We start from the raw sequence: 14,723 nt of genomic DNA, 5'->3' as shown, positions 1-14,723 counted from the left end.
CACGCGTGCACGATTGTACGGTTTGAAGACAAAAAAAAAGAAAAAAAAAAAAAGAAAAAAAAATACATTTCTGAAAATAAATTGAAAATGACTGCGAAAACCTTGCTGTAGACATCAAATAATTCTGGCTTTATATCAAGACTAATCGAAGCGGCCTCACATTTCATCTTCTGATACAAGTACAACAATAAACGACTACTGCAGTACACGTAATAATAATAATAAACTGGTCACAATTATTGTTTCTGGCCTGTAAATTTAGGTATGTTGTACGTCATAATTAAACATTTTTCAGTCATATGACGACGTGGAGTCATTAGGTGAGTAGGCCATATACACTGTGCCTTATTGTGACAAGGCGAGCCCATTCGGCCACTGGAATCACCAGACATGACACCCCACTCTGTTCAACCAGTCTTATTTCCTTGCTCTAACTCCTCAGAATGGTAAAAATTACCATTTTGAAAGGTTTGATATCAGCTAGGGGGAGTTAAGTTTTGCGATATCATGAGATTATCCTATTCAATGGAATGATAAATAATATGACACTTCCACTCCTTGATACCCCTGAAGCGATAGTTAAATAAATATACAAGCAGTCATACTCACATAGATACGTATGGACGAAACTCTCCGAGGTAACCAGCAAAGCTAGGCGTTGGATAGAACACCATTCCCAGAGGTAGGTTTTGTGTTCTTTCAACCGACACATTCCTGCAATGGGTAACAATTAATGAGTCATATTCCAGTAGTTTTACAGTAAGCGATTTCTGACTCCAACGCCAATCCGTTAAAAACGAAACTTTTACAGTAATTGAATTCCGACTCCAACAGTTATAAAAATGTATTAATAAATTCAAAATATTAAGTTTTAGAATAAGCCCTTTGGTCAGGAAAAATATCTAGTTTCCCACTAACTTGTTCGTTAAGCCGTTGACATACGTACCTACATCATAGAAACTAATTTGATTTCTCATTCATACTGAAAATACATTATATTCCTAAACCTCAATACCCCTTTACACCAATACAAGTATTCTGTTAGAGTCACTTGACAAGTCTGTCCCTTTATTATTGTATGTTAAATGTGATGACAACAAACTATTTTGAGTATTTCTGGACCAGTGACGTCTAATGGTATGTGAATTAACATCAGTGCATTTTTTTTACCTAATTCTACCTAAGTTATTGTGGTAGGGGGCGTTTACTTTTCTACTATTCAAGCTTTAACATGAAGACTTAGAGCCTTAAAACTCTAACCGAGGTAAATTGACAAAGTGCCATATTTTACCGTTTTCATGTGTCCATTTGCCAGCTATCATAACACTCTGATTTTACTCTATATAATCCACTTCTTTAACTATATTTCATATATACATAATAACATAGCTTATTCTGCTGTCAGTCAGAAAACACACCCAGTATATTGTCAGATTTACAGGACAGATTTTAGAGGGAATGCTCTATGAAGAAAGCAATAGTCATCGCAAGTACTTGAGCTGTGGCAATCAGTAGGTTGAGATTTGGACAGATATTTAGTGTAAGCAAGGTAATAAAAACGACTATTCTTTGAGTTTTGACCCAATAAAAGAAAGGATTTTATCAAAGAAACAGTGACATTAGCTAGCTAGGCATCACACAAATGATGTTATAACAACATAACAACTCCCCTGCACAAGTCAGCAGGGGTTTTCTACAACTTACGTCAGTCCGGAGTGTCCCATATACACACACATACTTTCTGCTAATTTCCGGTTGTCGGACATGGAAGGTCCACTACAAACAGTCCACAGCTCTCCATTTGTGTTCACCGTCACACGTCTTCCAGACATTTCCACTGCGGATGTGACAACAAAAACTCTTCTTTTTTTTGCGTAGGGAAAAACACTTGTGTATAAAACAGTACAGATCTATACAGCTGGAAATACGGAAACTGGATAGCAAGTGGTTTAAACTAGCCGATTTATACACTCTACCCCAGTGGCCCTTATGGCCGAAGTGGTTAGCGCGCCAGCCTCTCGTCGATGCAGTAGCTCTGAGTTCATGCCCAACTCATACAGGCTTACTCCAATGCGTACTTGGGAAGTTCTGGTAGCAACCTGCGGATGCTCGTGGGTTTCACCCTCCCATTGAAGGCCCTAATGCTGGACACAGTTGTGTAAGTGAAATGTTTTTTAATACCGGTACGGGGAAAAAACACTAAGTAAATAAATAAACAATGTTTTACAAATTTGTTCCCTTTTTTACTTTGAACTTTACACATACATAAACTATTTGAAATATTGCCGTCGGTCTTGACCCAGCTCGAAGACAACTCAGTAAGAAGCGCCCGCAAGAACCATCCAACCATCAGAGTCCATCAAAGGGACAATACTCTGTTAGGCAACTTTGCCAAAGAAAGTTGATCATGTTGGTGGACTGATAACAACGTAATTTTATATTATTTTTTTATTTATTTATTTATTTATTTATTTGATTGGGTTTTTTATGCCGTACTTAAAACTATTTCACTTATACGATGGCAGCCAGCATTATGGTGGGAGGAACCGGGCAGAACCCGGCGGAAACCCACGACCATCGGCAGGTTGCTGGCAGACCTTCCCACTTACGGGCGGAGAGAAAGCCAGCATGAGTTGAACTTGAACTCACAGCGACCGCACAGGTGAGAGGCTCCTGGGTCATTACGCTGCGCTAGCGCACGACGCGATTTGTAATAAAAACGAGATAATAATAATTCTTATTATCGTTCATGACATCCGTGAGGTTAGATTTGTTCATTATTAGATGAAATTTTCCATTGTCTTCTTGAATGAAATCAACTTTTACAAAAAGACACCCTGTGAGTTGCAATTTGTAATAATGTATTACAAAGAAGCCTCACTGGGAGTTGCAAATTGTAATGATTATAACAAACTGCGTTTCGTTAGAAATTGTGTTAACGTCTGGGACGCAGTTTGTAATGAGACAGTATGTAACAAATATATTCAAACAAAGGAAGTCACCTTCATTATTCTCGTTCCTGACATCTGTCAAGTTAAATTTGGTCATCTTTAGATAACATGATCTAGTGTCTTATTTAAACAATAAAGTTATTACAAAAAAAAAGATACACAGCGGGAGTTGCCATTTGTAATAATTTATTACGAAAAGTCACTCTGTTAATGGCTTTTTGTAAAAATTATTACAGACTGCGTTTTTATAACAAACTGCGGTGTTACAGTGAGGTTAAGGCTTGCTCTATATCACACTATTGCCGCTATTATGGTTTTACTCTCTGTGATGTAGTCATGTTTTATTAGTAAAACAACAGAAAGCTGCTGGTGTACTAAGCATTCCCGAGGTCTGGTCCTTTCATATAGTTTTATTGCTATTCTATGTGAAATGTGATAAAAATACAGCATTTTGGGCAATTCTCCACCAGTAACGTGTAGTAAATTTACACGTGCATGTTATGTACCTAATTCTTGCCTAAGCCATGTTGCTAAGGGGTGTGCAATATGTCACCATTTAGATATTTACTTGAACATTTAAAATAAAACCATAAATGAGGAAGGTTTACATTTCACCGGTTACATGTGATTATTTGCAAGCTATCACGCTGTCGTTGTTGCTCTGGTTTTACTCTCTGTGGCGTAGTCTGTATGTAGTGTTACAATGTAAAAGAGAACTGTGCATACGTGATGGTGGAAATTAGTTTTAAAAACCGAAACACCCCAAAAAATGCAATGGAATGGTTCAAATCCTTATGGTAATCCGTCAACAAAATTTCATCCAAATCCTTGAAAACATTTCAAGTTAAATCTGCTTTCAGAAGGTGAAATGTTGACATACAGAAGAAGAAATGCCGGCAAGAATGTATCGACTTGGGTGAGGGTAGCAAAATGTATATTACCGCAGCCTCGCTCGTCCTCCCCTCCACGACATGCTATTGTTCCGTCACAACGGTATGTTATAGGCAGACAACGACCATCGTCACAACGGAACTGCGTGGGCTTACAAACTGAGAAAAAAAACCACACACACACACACGATTATCCATACGGCAGCAAATAATATGCCAAGCTGGTTCAAAAAAGGCAAGCGTCTCTGGTCAACTCGTCAATTTCGTTGTTTGTTTCAGTCTCTCGCTTCTTCGTCTGATGTTTGCCAACGCTCAGGCATAAAAAGAGGGCTTGCTTTACCATGAAGACTTCTGAGTGAAGATCTAATAGCTGTAAACTGTTCAGAATGAAATACAACTGCCTTGCAATCCTTGCAATAATTGTAAACGTACAAAGCAATTTTTCTCTTGTCAGTTCGGATAGCAATAGACAGTAGGCTTAAGTTTTATTTATTTTGGCTTTATTTATTTGATTGGTGTTTACGCCGGACTCAAGAATATATTACTTATGCGACTGCGGCCAGCATTATGGTGGGTGGAAACCAGACAGAGCCAGGGTGAAAACCCACGACCAACCCAATCCATGTTGCTGGCAGACATTTCCATTTACGGCCGGAGAGGAAGCAAGCATGAGCTGGACTTGAACTCACAGGGACCGCGTTGGTGAGAGGCTCCTGTGTCATTACGCTGCGCTAGCGCACTAACCAACTGAGACACGGAGGCCCAACTTAAGGTTTATCAACTTAACCAAACCTACTATATGCCTTTAAGGTAAAAAGAATAAAAGAAAGGGGAAAAAAGCAATCAAAGTGTAAACTGCAAAGACAGAAATATACCTGACGAAGATAATGGAGTCGTAGTTGTTGTTATTGGTCTCCTGGTTGTTGTGGGCGGTCTGGTTGTCGTCACCGCGCATGACAACTCGTCAAATCGGTTTCTGCAATTGGAACGTCCGTCACAACGACCAGTGGATTTGAAGCATCCGTTTGAGGCTGCCCCACAAGGTTTATAGCCCGCCACGAGACAGGGGTTTGAGACTATGGAAAATTTAAACAAAACTGACCAATATTTTTGTTTAATATGTACGCCATACGCAAATAAACCGTACGAATTACTACAAGAGATAAAATAAAATTCATTTATCAAGGCTATATGATACTAAACAATTTCAAATATTGCAGTGTTAGTAACAGACTTCACAGTTAAGTCGATATCTGGTTATGTAACTTGTGTCGCCTTCCGTCAAAACACGTTGAACTCCGCTCAATGCCCAGCATGCCGATGTTTTTTTGAAAAATTATATCGTCACCCGAGACGATGGGTTCGAAATCTAGCTGATAAACGTTAACATTATGAAATAGAAAAGTGTTCTAACTTCATTTTCCTTACAATGATATGGTCGTCCTACAAATCCATGTGTAGAGCTTGTGTTCTTACGTGTCACAGGCTAAAGGGAATTTTGGTAGCAGGTATGACTGATTTTACAGAGAGCTGAACATGGGCGACTCGCTAAATGAAACAGACTATAGCTGAAAAGATCAAATGCAAATACAAACATATTTATCAAATATTTGTTTCATCCTCTTTTATAACTTTAGTACACCTATGTATACCAACACTATTTTTCCAAAAACACACCACACAAAAATTATTTTAAATTGTTTTTTCCCTTTGGCGAAATTTAAAAAAAATATTGAAGTTCATATTCACAACTAAATTTTTGCACTCTTTTATCTGAACTGTGTGTAATTTTTATTCTTTTCCTCATCTTTATAGGATGTAACTGTTCATGCCTTCGTTCAGGGCCCAGTTGCTCAAAAGTGTATTAGCTAATACTGTATTTAGTGATATTTTACATTTGAATTTTTACTCAGCTGCCAATGTAGTTTCCAAAGTGAATGTATAACAACAGCAGTTTTAGTTCATAATTAGTAAAATATTACACATTTTTTTAAGCTAAGTAGAAAATTGAAGACTTGGTTTAAAGGTAAATCTGGTATTAAGTCTTAAACCAGATTTGAACAATCGGGCCGTTGTGATTCACCGACTCTTGCGCAAAGAAAAACTAACCTGTTTTGTTGTTTGAACAGATGATACCGACGTCCGATGAATGGCCACAGAAGTGGTTACCCAATCCGTCATGTTCGCACTGAGCAATGTCCGCCTCATTGCCTCTACACACGGCTCCTCCAAGCCAGATCCTTCCAGTCCCAAAATTAGGGTAATAGTAAGGTAGGTAGTTGCCATATCTGTGGATTAGACGTGGAGTGATTTGGTACGCCATTTAAAAGTTAAAACTGAAAATAATGAGCTGGAAAAATGCATTTGATTTAACATAATTTGAAATGTTTGTTTGTTTTTAAAAACCACAACATTATTTCACTGAACACGACGATGGCCAGTATTATGGTAGGAGGAAAGCCGGCAGAGCAGAGAGGACCCCTACAACCATCGGCACGTTGTTGCCAGACCTTCCCAAGTACGGTCGGAGACGAAACCAGCATGGGTTACATGTAAACTATACAGTTACCGCATTGGAAGGAGGCTCTTGGGTCAAACATACATGTAAAACAAGGCGATGTGTAAAACACACGTTACCTAAGTTACTGGAAAGAACACTATTCCTAGAGGTCACTTATATTCCGTTCATACTTGTGAAAATGAAGGTATCGTTTTTATGTCACATTTTAAAATGCCCCATTTTAAACCACAAGACGTGTTCAGATTACTAACTGAAAATAAATAGGTCTAATTATGAAATCGATAATTTTATTTTCTTGCAATAATAAAATCAAATAAACAAGACATTCATTGGTTTTCAACCCTGTGCTTTTTTGAATATACAGCCTGAATTATGGAATTGTTGGGTGTTTTAAATAACAACTTGTTTATTTTGTTTACAAAAATCCGGAAATCGTCGTTATAATGTACGGTGTACGGGTAACTCACCTGTATCCCAGAGTCCTACAGGCCACTGTTGCTGAGACATTGTTGAACTGGTTGCTGCATACTGTGCCCCACTCACCGGCAAAGGAAATTTCGAGCCTGCCGGTCTGCCAGCCGTCTCCACGAAGCCCAGCGACAAGTCTGGTAGACACCTGCTCTGTTTTAAAGAAGTACAATACTGGTGTTTTAGGCTGCGTTTCCACCAAGTTTCACGTGACATGTCACGTGTCACGTGACAAGAAATAGGAACATATGATTTTGGTCGGAACCATTTCCACCAATGTCACGTGTCGCGTGTCTCATGTCTCGCGTGACATGACACGTTTTCGAAGAATGAACATGTTCATTCTTTTTCTTGTCTCGTGACACGTTTTGCTTTCAGATAGGGGGTTCCCCTGGGTTTTCCCCAGCTTTTACTTTCGTTTTCACGCCATGTGTTGCAACTTCTAAACATGAATGACTACAAACATAACCTGATATCCCTCGTCCAGAAAACCCCACTTTTGTGGGATCCCAGACATAGGGATTATAAGAATAAAGATCAGCGGAAACAAGTATGGGGAAAAATAGAAGAAATGCTCCAACCACCAGAAACAGGTATTTGAAATTTCTAAACTTTATTCATCAAAAAGTACAAATAAACACTAATTTATGAACAGTGTTTTGCTTGCAAATAGTTTCAAATTGTTTTGACTTTCTAGTCCTCGAGAAGAAGGACATTTCGGAACACATTCTGATCTTGCCACATGACACTGCCGCGAGGATCGTTGAAAAATGCAGCAATCAGATCACGTATTTCTGTGGCCTCATCTGAGTTTCTGCCACCCTGCTGAGGGCGCAGATTCATCAATCCTTGTTCATTGTTAGGCCTGATTTCATAGTTAATTTCTGATGTCCGATCTATCATATGTCCATCTCTTCTACGGATGAAATTGTGCAGAATAGTACATGCATTAGTGACTGTAATTGCTCTGTCTGGTTGTAGGCGCATAGGGCGTTGAAAAATCTCAAACTTCTTTGCCAATATGCCAAAAGTGCACTCAACTGGACGTCTAGCTCTACAGTGCCGATAATTGTAAATCCGCTTAATTGTGTCAAGCGTTCTGGCTGCATATGGCTTCATGAGGTTTTTTTTCAATGGAAAGGCTTCATCTCCAACAACCTGAAACGGTATCCGTTTCTCTGTGGTACTGACCATGAAAGACTCATCCGGTATGATCAACCTCTCCTGGTCAAGAAGCTGGCTTATTCTTGAGGCCTGGAATACACCTGCATCACTCACTCGTCCGTACTGTCCACAGTCTACTAATGTAAAACACGAATCAGCATCACTGAGTGCCAAAAGCACAATACTGGGATACCCTTTGTAATTGTAGAAAAGTGATTCGCTGTTCATCGGGTTAACCAATGCCACGTGTTTACCATCAAGACTGCCTATAGCAAATGGATAATCCCACAAATCTCCAAATCTTTTTGCCAAACTTTTCCACTTGTCTTCATTTGGAATGGGCATTTCGGTAGGCTGAAGTACTTTCCATAGGACCTCACAGGTTGCTAGTACATGCCGAGCTATCGAAGTGTTGGACATATGGAAGGGTACAGTCATCGAGGCAAATGATGAACCAGTTGCGAGACATCTGGAAAAAAAGAAAAGCATAGTATTATTATACTTAATATACAGCTGTCATTATGATTGTAATAAGAATGATATAAATCAGGGTTCACACCAAAATCCTTGACTAAGCTCACACCATATTTGATTTATGAAAACTATCGGCTAATGCAATATTATTTGTTACAGGTGTTACTGCAAAGGATACATGGACATCACTTACAAGAAGTTATAACAACGCACTACAACGCATGAAAAATAAATCTGGTGATGGAGCTGGAAGTTCGAAGCCGTGGGTGTTCATGGAAAGTATGAGATTCCTTAAAATCGTCAAGGACAAAAGGTCCACCACATGAAATCTCAGTACCAACAATGATGATGTCGAAGAGCTGAACGAATCTGGTTGCAGTGTTGACGACAACGTCAGTATACTGGAGCAGGCGGTAAAAGGTTCGGGGATTCTTGATGAGAGCAGTATTACCTCTCATGCAGATGATGAAGATAATTTGACTGACCCACCATCACAAGCTCGAGCATCAACACCATCAGTCCTCAAGCCGACTTTAACTGAAAGCGTCGTCAAACAGAAATGCAGTTCCAAACGTCGTGCCGAAGAATCAGAAACTGCCTTATTCCAATCATTAAAAAGAAGGTTGGATGAGAAATCTGTTGCTCGGGAATGTCCAAGAATGGGATTCTTCAAATCCTTAAAGCCAAAAGTACAGTCCCTAACTGATGACCAGTTTATTGAGTTCCAGCTGAAGGTTTTGAGAGATCTGAAAGAAGTTTCAAAGCCCGTGCCCCAACCAATCTACTTCACACAAGAAGTAATGCCACCAAACATGAATAACCCCGGAACTTCCAGTGACGTCTCCACCAGCTCTGGGACAGTTTACAGCCAAGAATCATTTTTGGAGTTGTTAAATAATCCAAATTGAAACTGATCAGTGATCGAACTTGATGTTGATTGTTCTGCTGTCAATTGGTCAAATATTACCAAATATCATATCGTTACCTTGATATGCCAAAGAATCACAATTTATGTTCTGCATGAGATATGCAATGTTTTGTTTTTGTTTATAATTTTTAAAAATATAACTGCAGTGTTTCCATTTGATGTTGATATTTTACTTTCATGGTTTTGATTGAATAAAACATTATCAAATGTTAACTTTTCGCTGCTTACCTGAGTGTAAGGACGAGCTTCTGCTCTCCAGATATAGCTTCTCTGTAGTTGGTTCCAATTGGTTGCAGGTGAGGTAAGACTAGTTGTTTCAATTCTGCATAGGTTTCGTACGACATTCGTGTGTAATTGAAGAATAATTCTCTGTCTGGATTGTCCATGAGATGGCGAAACGTTCTTGTAAATTCGCCCCTTTCTGGACGCAATAAATAATGGTCCCTGCACCATATTGAGCGCCTGCTCCGGTTTCTCTTCCTTGCTCGACGGTACAACAGACATAGAGCAAGAATTTCCTCATCAGATGAACCTGAACTGTCACCCATGGCGAACAAAGGTAGAATGACATGCATATGTGACATGTACGATGTAAAAAACCGGTGGAAACCGCTAATGTCATGTGTCAAGTGTCATGCATGACACATGACACGAGACACAAGACACGTGAAACTTGGTGGAAACGCAGCCTTAGGTGAACAAGAGTGGTAAATTAGACGAACAAACACCAGTATTGTATTAGGTGAACTAGAGTGGTGTATTAAGTGAACAATACTGGAATATTACTTTACGTGAACTAGACTGGTGTATTAGGTGAACAAAGCTGGTGTATTAGGTGAATAAGACTGGTGAATTAGGTGAACAACACTGGTTTATTACATGTATGTGAACAAGAGTGGCGCATATAGGCTGGTATATTCGGTGAACATGACTGGTGTATAAGGTGAACTGGATTGGCGAATTATATGAACTTGACGGGCTCATAAGGTGAGATAGACTGGTGTATTGGGTAAATAAGACTGGCTCAATAAGTGATATAGACTGGCGTATTAGGCGAAATAGACTGGTTTTCTATGTGGAATAGACGGCGAATTAGGTGAACCAGACAGGTGTATTAGCTGAATAAGACTAGTGTTTTAGGCGAAATAGACTGGCGTATCAAGTGAATAAAATTGGTGTTTAGTCAAAAATAGAATGGCGTATTAGGTGAATAAGACTAGTGTTTTAGGTGAAATAGAATGGCATACCAGATGAGGCATTAGGTGAACAATACTGGTGTCTGGCATTAGATGAACAGGTATCTGGGAAACCTCACTGCTTAATTTATTTATTTAATTGATTTGTGTTTTGCGCCGCAATCAAGAATATTTCACCTATACAACGACGACCAACATATTGATGTGAAGACTCTGGGGTAAAGCCGTGGTAGCCTTACGACTTATACTCAAGGTTGAATCAACTAAGGTATTTCTTTTTATTTCTTCTTTTTTACCAGTGCGTAAAAATGTCAGAAAAAAATTTCAAACAACAGTATGAATGAATGTCAGTCCACAAATCAGAGACAAACCCGATAGTGATGTGTTATAGCAGAATAAGCCCATGTCTTCTCCATGGTTACACGTGCTTCTTCTCCAGTTCCCATGAATACACTGAGAGATGTTGGTTTCATTCCCCAGACACCGCAGATTATCCAACCATATTGGTCCACTTCCTCTTCCGTAAACACCACGAAAGACGCCTTTGCCGTTTCTGTCAGAGAAGACACGGGTCAAAGTAAAACAAGATACAGTAAACGCAACACTCGTCCGTGCAAAAGGTTATGGACACCGGGCAGTGCAGAATATATCCACCTGTTACAGGAAAATATCCGGAAAGCTGTAAGCTCTGTATAGAAAAGGCTAAACATATATGATGTGTAAAACAAGAGAAAATAATACTATGGCTAATATTTTGAGAAACTTTGTTCATAAATCCAGTATTTGAAATCAGAATACTTTGACTCGAGGAAAGTTTTATGATTTTTTGCCAGGAAATAAATATTACATTTGATCCAAGTTAACCGGGGCATCTTGCAAGCCCTTGAAGGCGTGTTCCTATATTGGTTCTATAAACACTGATACACTTTTGCTATACTCCCCAAAAAATGAATGCGTTCATTTTGACAAAAAGTCAATTTTTTAAACAAATATGTGTTCTGTTATTATAACACATACATTCCACATAATATCCTATTAGTCTAATAGAATCTTTATGTTGAATTAATAGAATGTGTGAGTTATGCATGACAGAAAAATCTGCGGAAATAGCAGAATACTTTCCAGCATGACTCTGACAATAGATTCTCTGTTAAAATTAACAGAGTGTACAAACTCGGTTTACTTTATTACTAGGTTTCTATTTCTCTGTAGTATTTGCTTACATTTCATTGTACTTGAATATGTACGTCAACCGGTTGTTTTCTGCCTTAAAAAAGTTGGTTGATTTTGATAACAAGAACATGTACAAGTACCTGTAGCCAAGACTGCGACAGATTACCCTAGCACTGGCTGAACCAATCCCGTCATCGCACACTGTTCCCCAAATGCCTGCAGCGAGCAATTCTAGGCGCCCTGTTAGGTAGCTAGAGCCACGACGACCTCCAACGAGTCTGGTTGTTAGTCTGTCTATAAAACAAAATCTCTTGGTTGAGCTTGAAGGTGACTGTGTCTCAATGTGTCAGTATTTCTAACCCGAGCCAGGCATCTATACTTAGGTCAGCATTTCTAATCCAAGCCTGGCACCTACATGTATCCTTAATTCGGCTTTTCTAGCCCATGTCTGGCATCTATACTTAGGTCAGCATTTCTAACACAAGCCTGGCATCTACATGTATCCTTAAGTCGGCTTTTCTAGCCCATATCTGGCATCTATACTTAGGTCAGCATTTCTAACCCAAGCCTGGCATCTATCCTTTGGTCGGTATTTCTAACCCAAGCCTGGCATCTATCGTTAGATCGGTATTTCTAACCCATGTCTGGCATTTATCGATAGGTCGGTATTTCTAACCCATGTCTGCAATTTATCGATAGGTCGGTATTTCTAACCCATGTATGTTTGCATGTATGTATGCTAGGGTCGGCATTTCCAACCCACGTCTGCAACCCACTCTCAGATCAGTATGTTCTGTTAAATACATGACATATGTTACATGTCGCTGGTTTTGATTAAAGGTATGACTTACTTATTGAAGCATATAACTGAACTTTCTATGTATATATGTACATGTATGTATGTATGTATGTATGTATGTATGTATGTATGTATGTATGTATGTATACATGTATGTATACATGTATGTATACATGTATGCATGTATGTAAACGGCCGCTAATTATCAGACAATATACGTGCAGACCAACCAGAGTAGCAATGACAGTGTGATATTTGACAAATGTAGCCGGCGCAAAAGTTTCTTGTCAATTAACCTCAGCCACAAGAACAGCGACAGTGTGACATTTGGCAAATGTTCATACGCAGCCGACGAAAAACAGAACAACAACAACAGTGTTATATTAAGGTTTTAATCTGTAGAAACTTACCCAACACTTACAATATGCCATGGGTTAAGGTGAATTAGGGAAACATAATTGCAGGGATATTTAAACAAGTTATAAGACGTCCCTGGCCTGGAATTTCTCAGTAAGCTGTGATGGAATTACCCTGGATTTATTAAATAACTGTGCTAAAAATAATGTATGTATATAGCTTCCCCCATCAGTTGTTCTTTACGAATAAAAATTGTGTCTTTTCTCTAGTTGTACTAGCACAGCTGTCTCAGATGGTTAAAGCTCTGGTACGCTAATCCACCCAATACTCCTTTTAACAAGAAAGAGAGCAGCCCATGCGTTCACAGACCATGGCGCCCACACACTGTCTACGAGCTCAGCTGTATCATCTCAAAATACGTTACCAAATGTGTTCTCGAAATTCAGCTTCTGTACAGTTCAGATCTATTTTCTAGACCTACCGACAGCCGTAGTGTTAAAACAGGCCACTCCCACGTCTTCCCTGTGATTGCAATTGTGGCGCCCCCATCCACTGTTGTAGCACTGCAATATATCAGTCTCGTTGCCTAGGCAGCGAACGTCGTCCAGCCAAATAGTTCCATTTCCTTGTCCAAAATAGGCACTCGTCAATTCCACACCTTGACTTTAAGGAAAAATTTAAAATAAATCGAGGCCAGCAATGCAAATCTTTTTGAGATATAACCGATAGACATGACACGCAAAACAATGTTAAACAACCTTTGTTTGTTCGATCACTTTATTGTTGTTATAACGTAGTGGATAAATAGAACGCTTCGTCTTTTAATAAGTTTTAATTTTTTAATGTGTTAAGCAAAAATTAGATGTGATGACATTAGGCGCTAACCATACCTGTATCCTAAAATACTACAAACGACTCTTGCTTCTCTTGCCGAAAAACTGTCGTCACAAACTGTGCCCCAGTTGTTGTCATTGAAGACTTCCAGTCTGCCACTCAGACTGTTGGCACGCCGAGTTCCATTAACAAGCCGTAACGGAGTTCCTAGAAAACGTAGAAAGGAAAAAGGTGTATTAGGTGAACAAAGCTGGTGTATTAGGTGAATAAGACTGGTGAATTAGGTGAACAACACTGGTTTATTACATGTATGTGAACAAGAGTGGCGCATATAGGCTGGTATATTTGGTGAACATGACGGATGTATTAGGTGAACTAGACTGGTGTATAAGGTGAACTAGATTGGCGAATTATGTGAACTTGATCGGCTCATAAAGTGAGATAGACTGGTGTATTGCGTAAATAAGACTGGCTCAATACGTGATATAGACTGGCGTATTAGGTGAAGTAGGCTGGTGTTCTAGGTGAAATAGATGGCGCAATAGGTGAACTAGACAGGTGCATTAGCTGAATAAGACTAGTGTTTTAGGCGAAATAGACTGGCGTATTAAGTGAATAAAATTGGTGTTTTAGGCGAAATAGAATTGCGCATTAGGTGAATAAGACTAGTGTTTTAGGTGAAATAGAATGGTATACCAGATGAACTACAATGAGGTATTAGGTGAACAATACTGGTGTCTAACATTGGATGAACAGGTATCTGGGAAACCTCACTGCTTAATTTATTTATTTAATTGATTGGTGTTTTGCGTGGCAATCAAGAATATTTCACCTATACAACGGCGGCCAACATATTGATGTGAAGACTCTGGGGTAAAGCCGTGGTAGCCTTACGACTTACACTCAGGGTTGAATCAACTAAGGTATTTCTTTTTATTTCTTCTTTTTAACCAGTGCGTGAAAATGTT

General features: G+C 39.1%; 2 protein-coding genes across 2 annotated transcripts in view; both read right to left on the bottom strand.

The window, feature by feature from the left end:
• Nucleotides 1-14,723, bottom strand: part of LOC135463960 (deleted in malignant brain tumors 1 protein-like) — a 36,417-nt gene that overhangs the window by 1,444 nt on the left and 20,250 nt on the right. Inside the window, exons 14-23 of the mRNA XM_064741430.1 lie at nt 13,812-13,962; nt 13,403-13,584; nt 11,906-12,059; nt 10,964-11,145; nt 6,830-6,983; nt 5,951-6,129; nt 4,717-4,917; nt 3,893-4,000; nt 1,705-1,837; nt 610-714 (exon numbers count right to left, since the gene is read on the bottom strand). Coding sequence (XP_064597500.1) covers nt 610-714; nt 1,705-1,837; nt 3,893-4,000; nt 4,717-4,917; nt 5,951-6,129; nt 6,830-6,983; nt 10,964-11,145; nt 11,906-12,059; nt 13,403-13,584; nt 13,812-13,962 — 1,549 coding nt within the window. The remainder of the gene's footprint in view (nt 1-609; nt 715-1,704; nt 1,838-3,892; nt 4,001-4,716; nt 4,918-5,950; nt 6,130-6,829; nt 6,984-10,963; nt 11,146-11,905; nt 12,060-13,402; nt 13,585-13,811; nt 13,963-14,723) is intronic.
• Nucleotides 7,475-9,740, bottom strand: LOC135463611 (uncharacterized). Its single transcript, XM_064740948.1, has 2 exons — nt 9,625-9,740; nt 7,475-8,463 (listed from the first exon to the last, which is right to left on the bottom strand). The coding sequence occupies exons 1-2, from the start codon at nt 9,738-9,740 to the stop codon at nt 7,524-7,526; spliced, it is 1,056 nt and encodes a 351-aa protein (XP_064597018.1). The 3' UTR covers nt 7,475-7,523.

Source organism: Liolophura sinensis, chromosome 3, assembly GCF_032854445.1.
Source record: "Liolophura sinensis isolate JHLJ2023 chromosome 3, CUHK_Ljap_v2, whole genome shotgun sequence".
NCBI lineage: Eukaryota > Metazoa > Mollusca > Polyplacophora > Chitonida > Chitonidae > Liolophura > Liolophura sinensis.
Note: the sequence above shows the minus strand (reverse complement) of the source record. Positions and strands in the feature narration are given on the sequence as shown.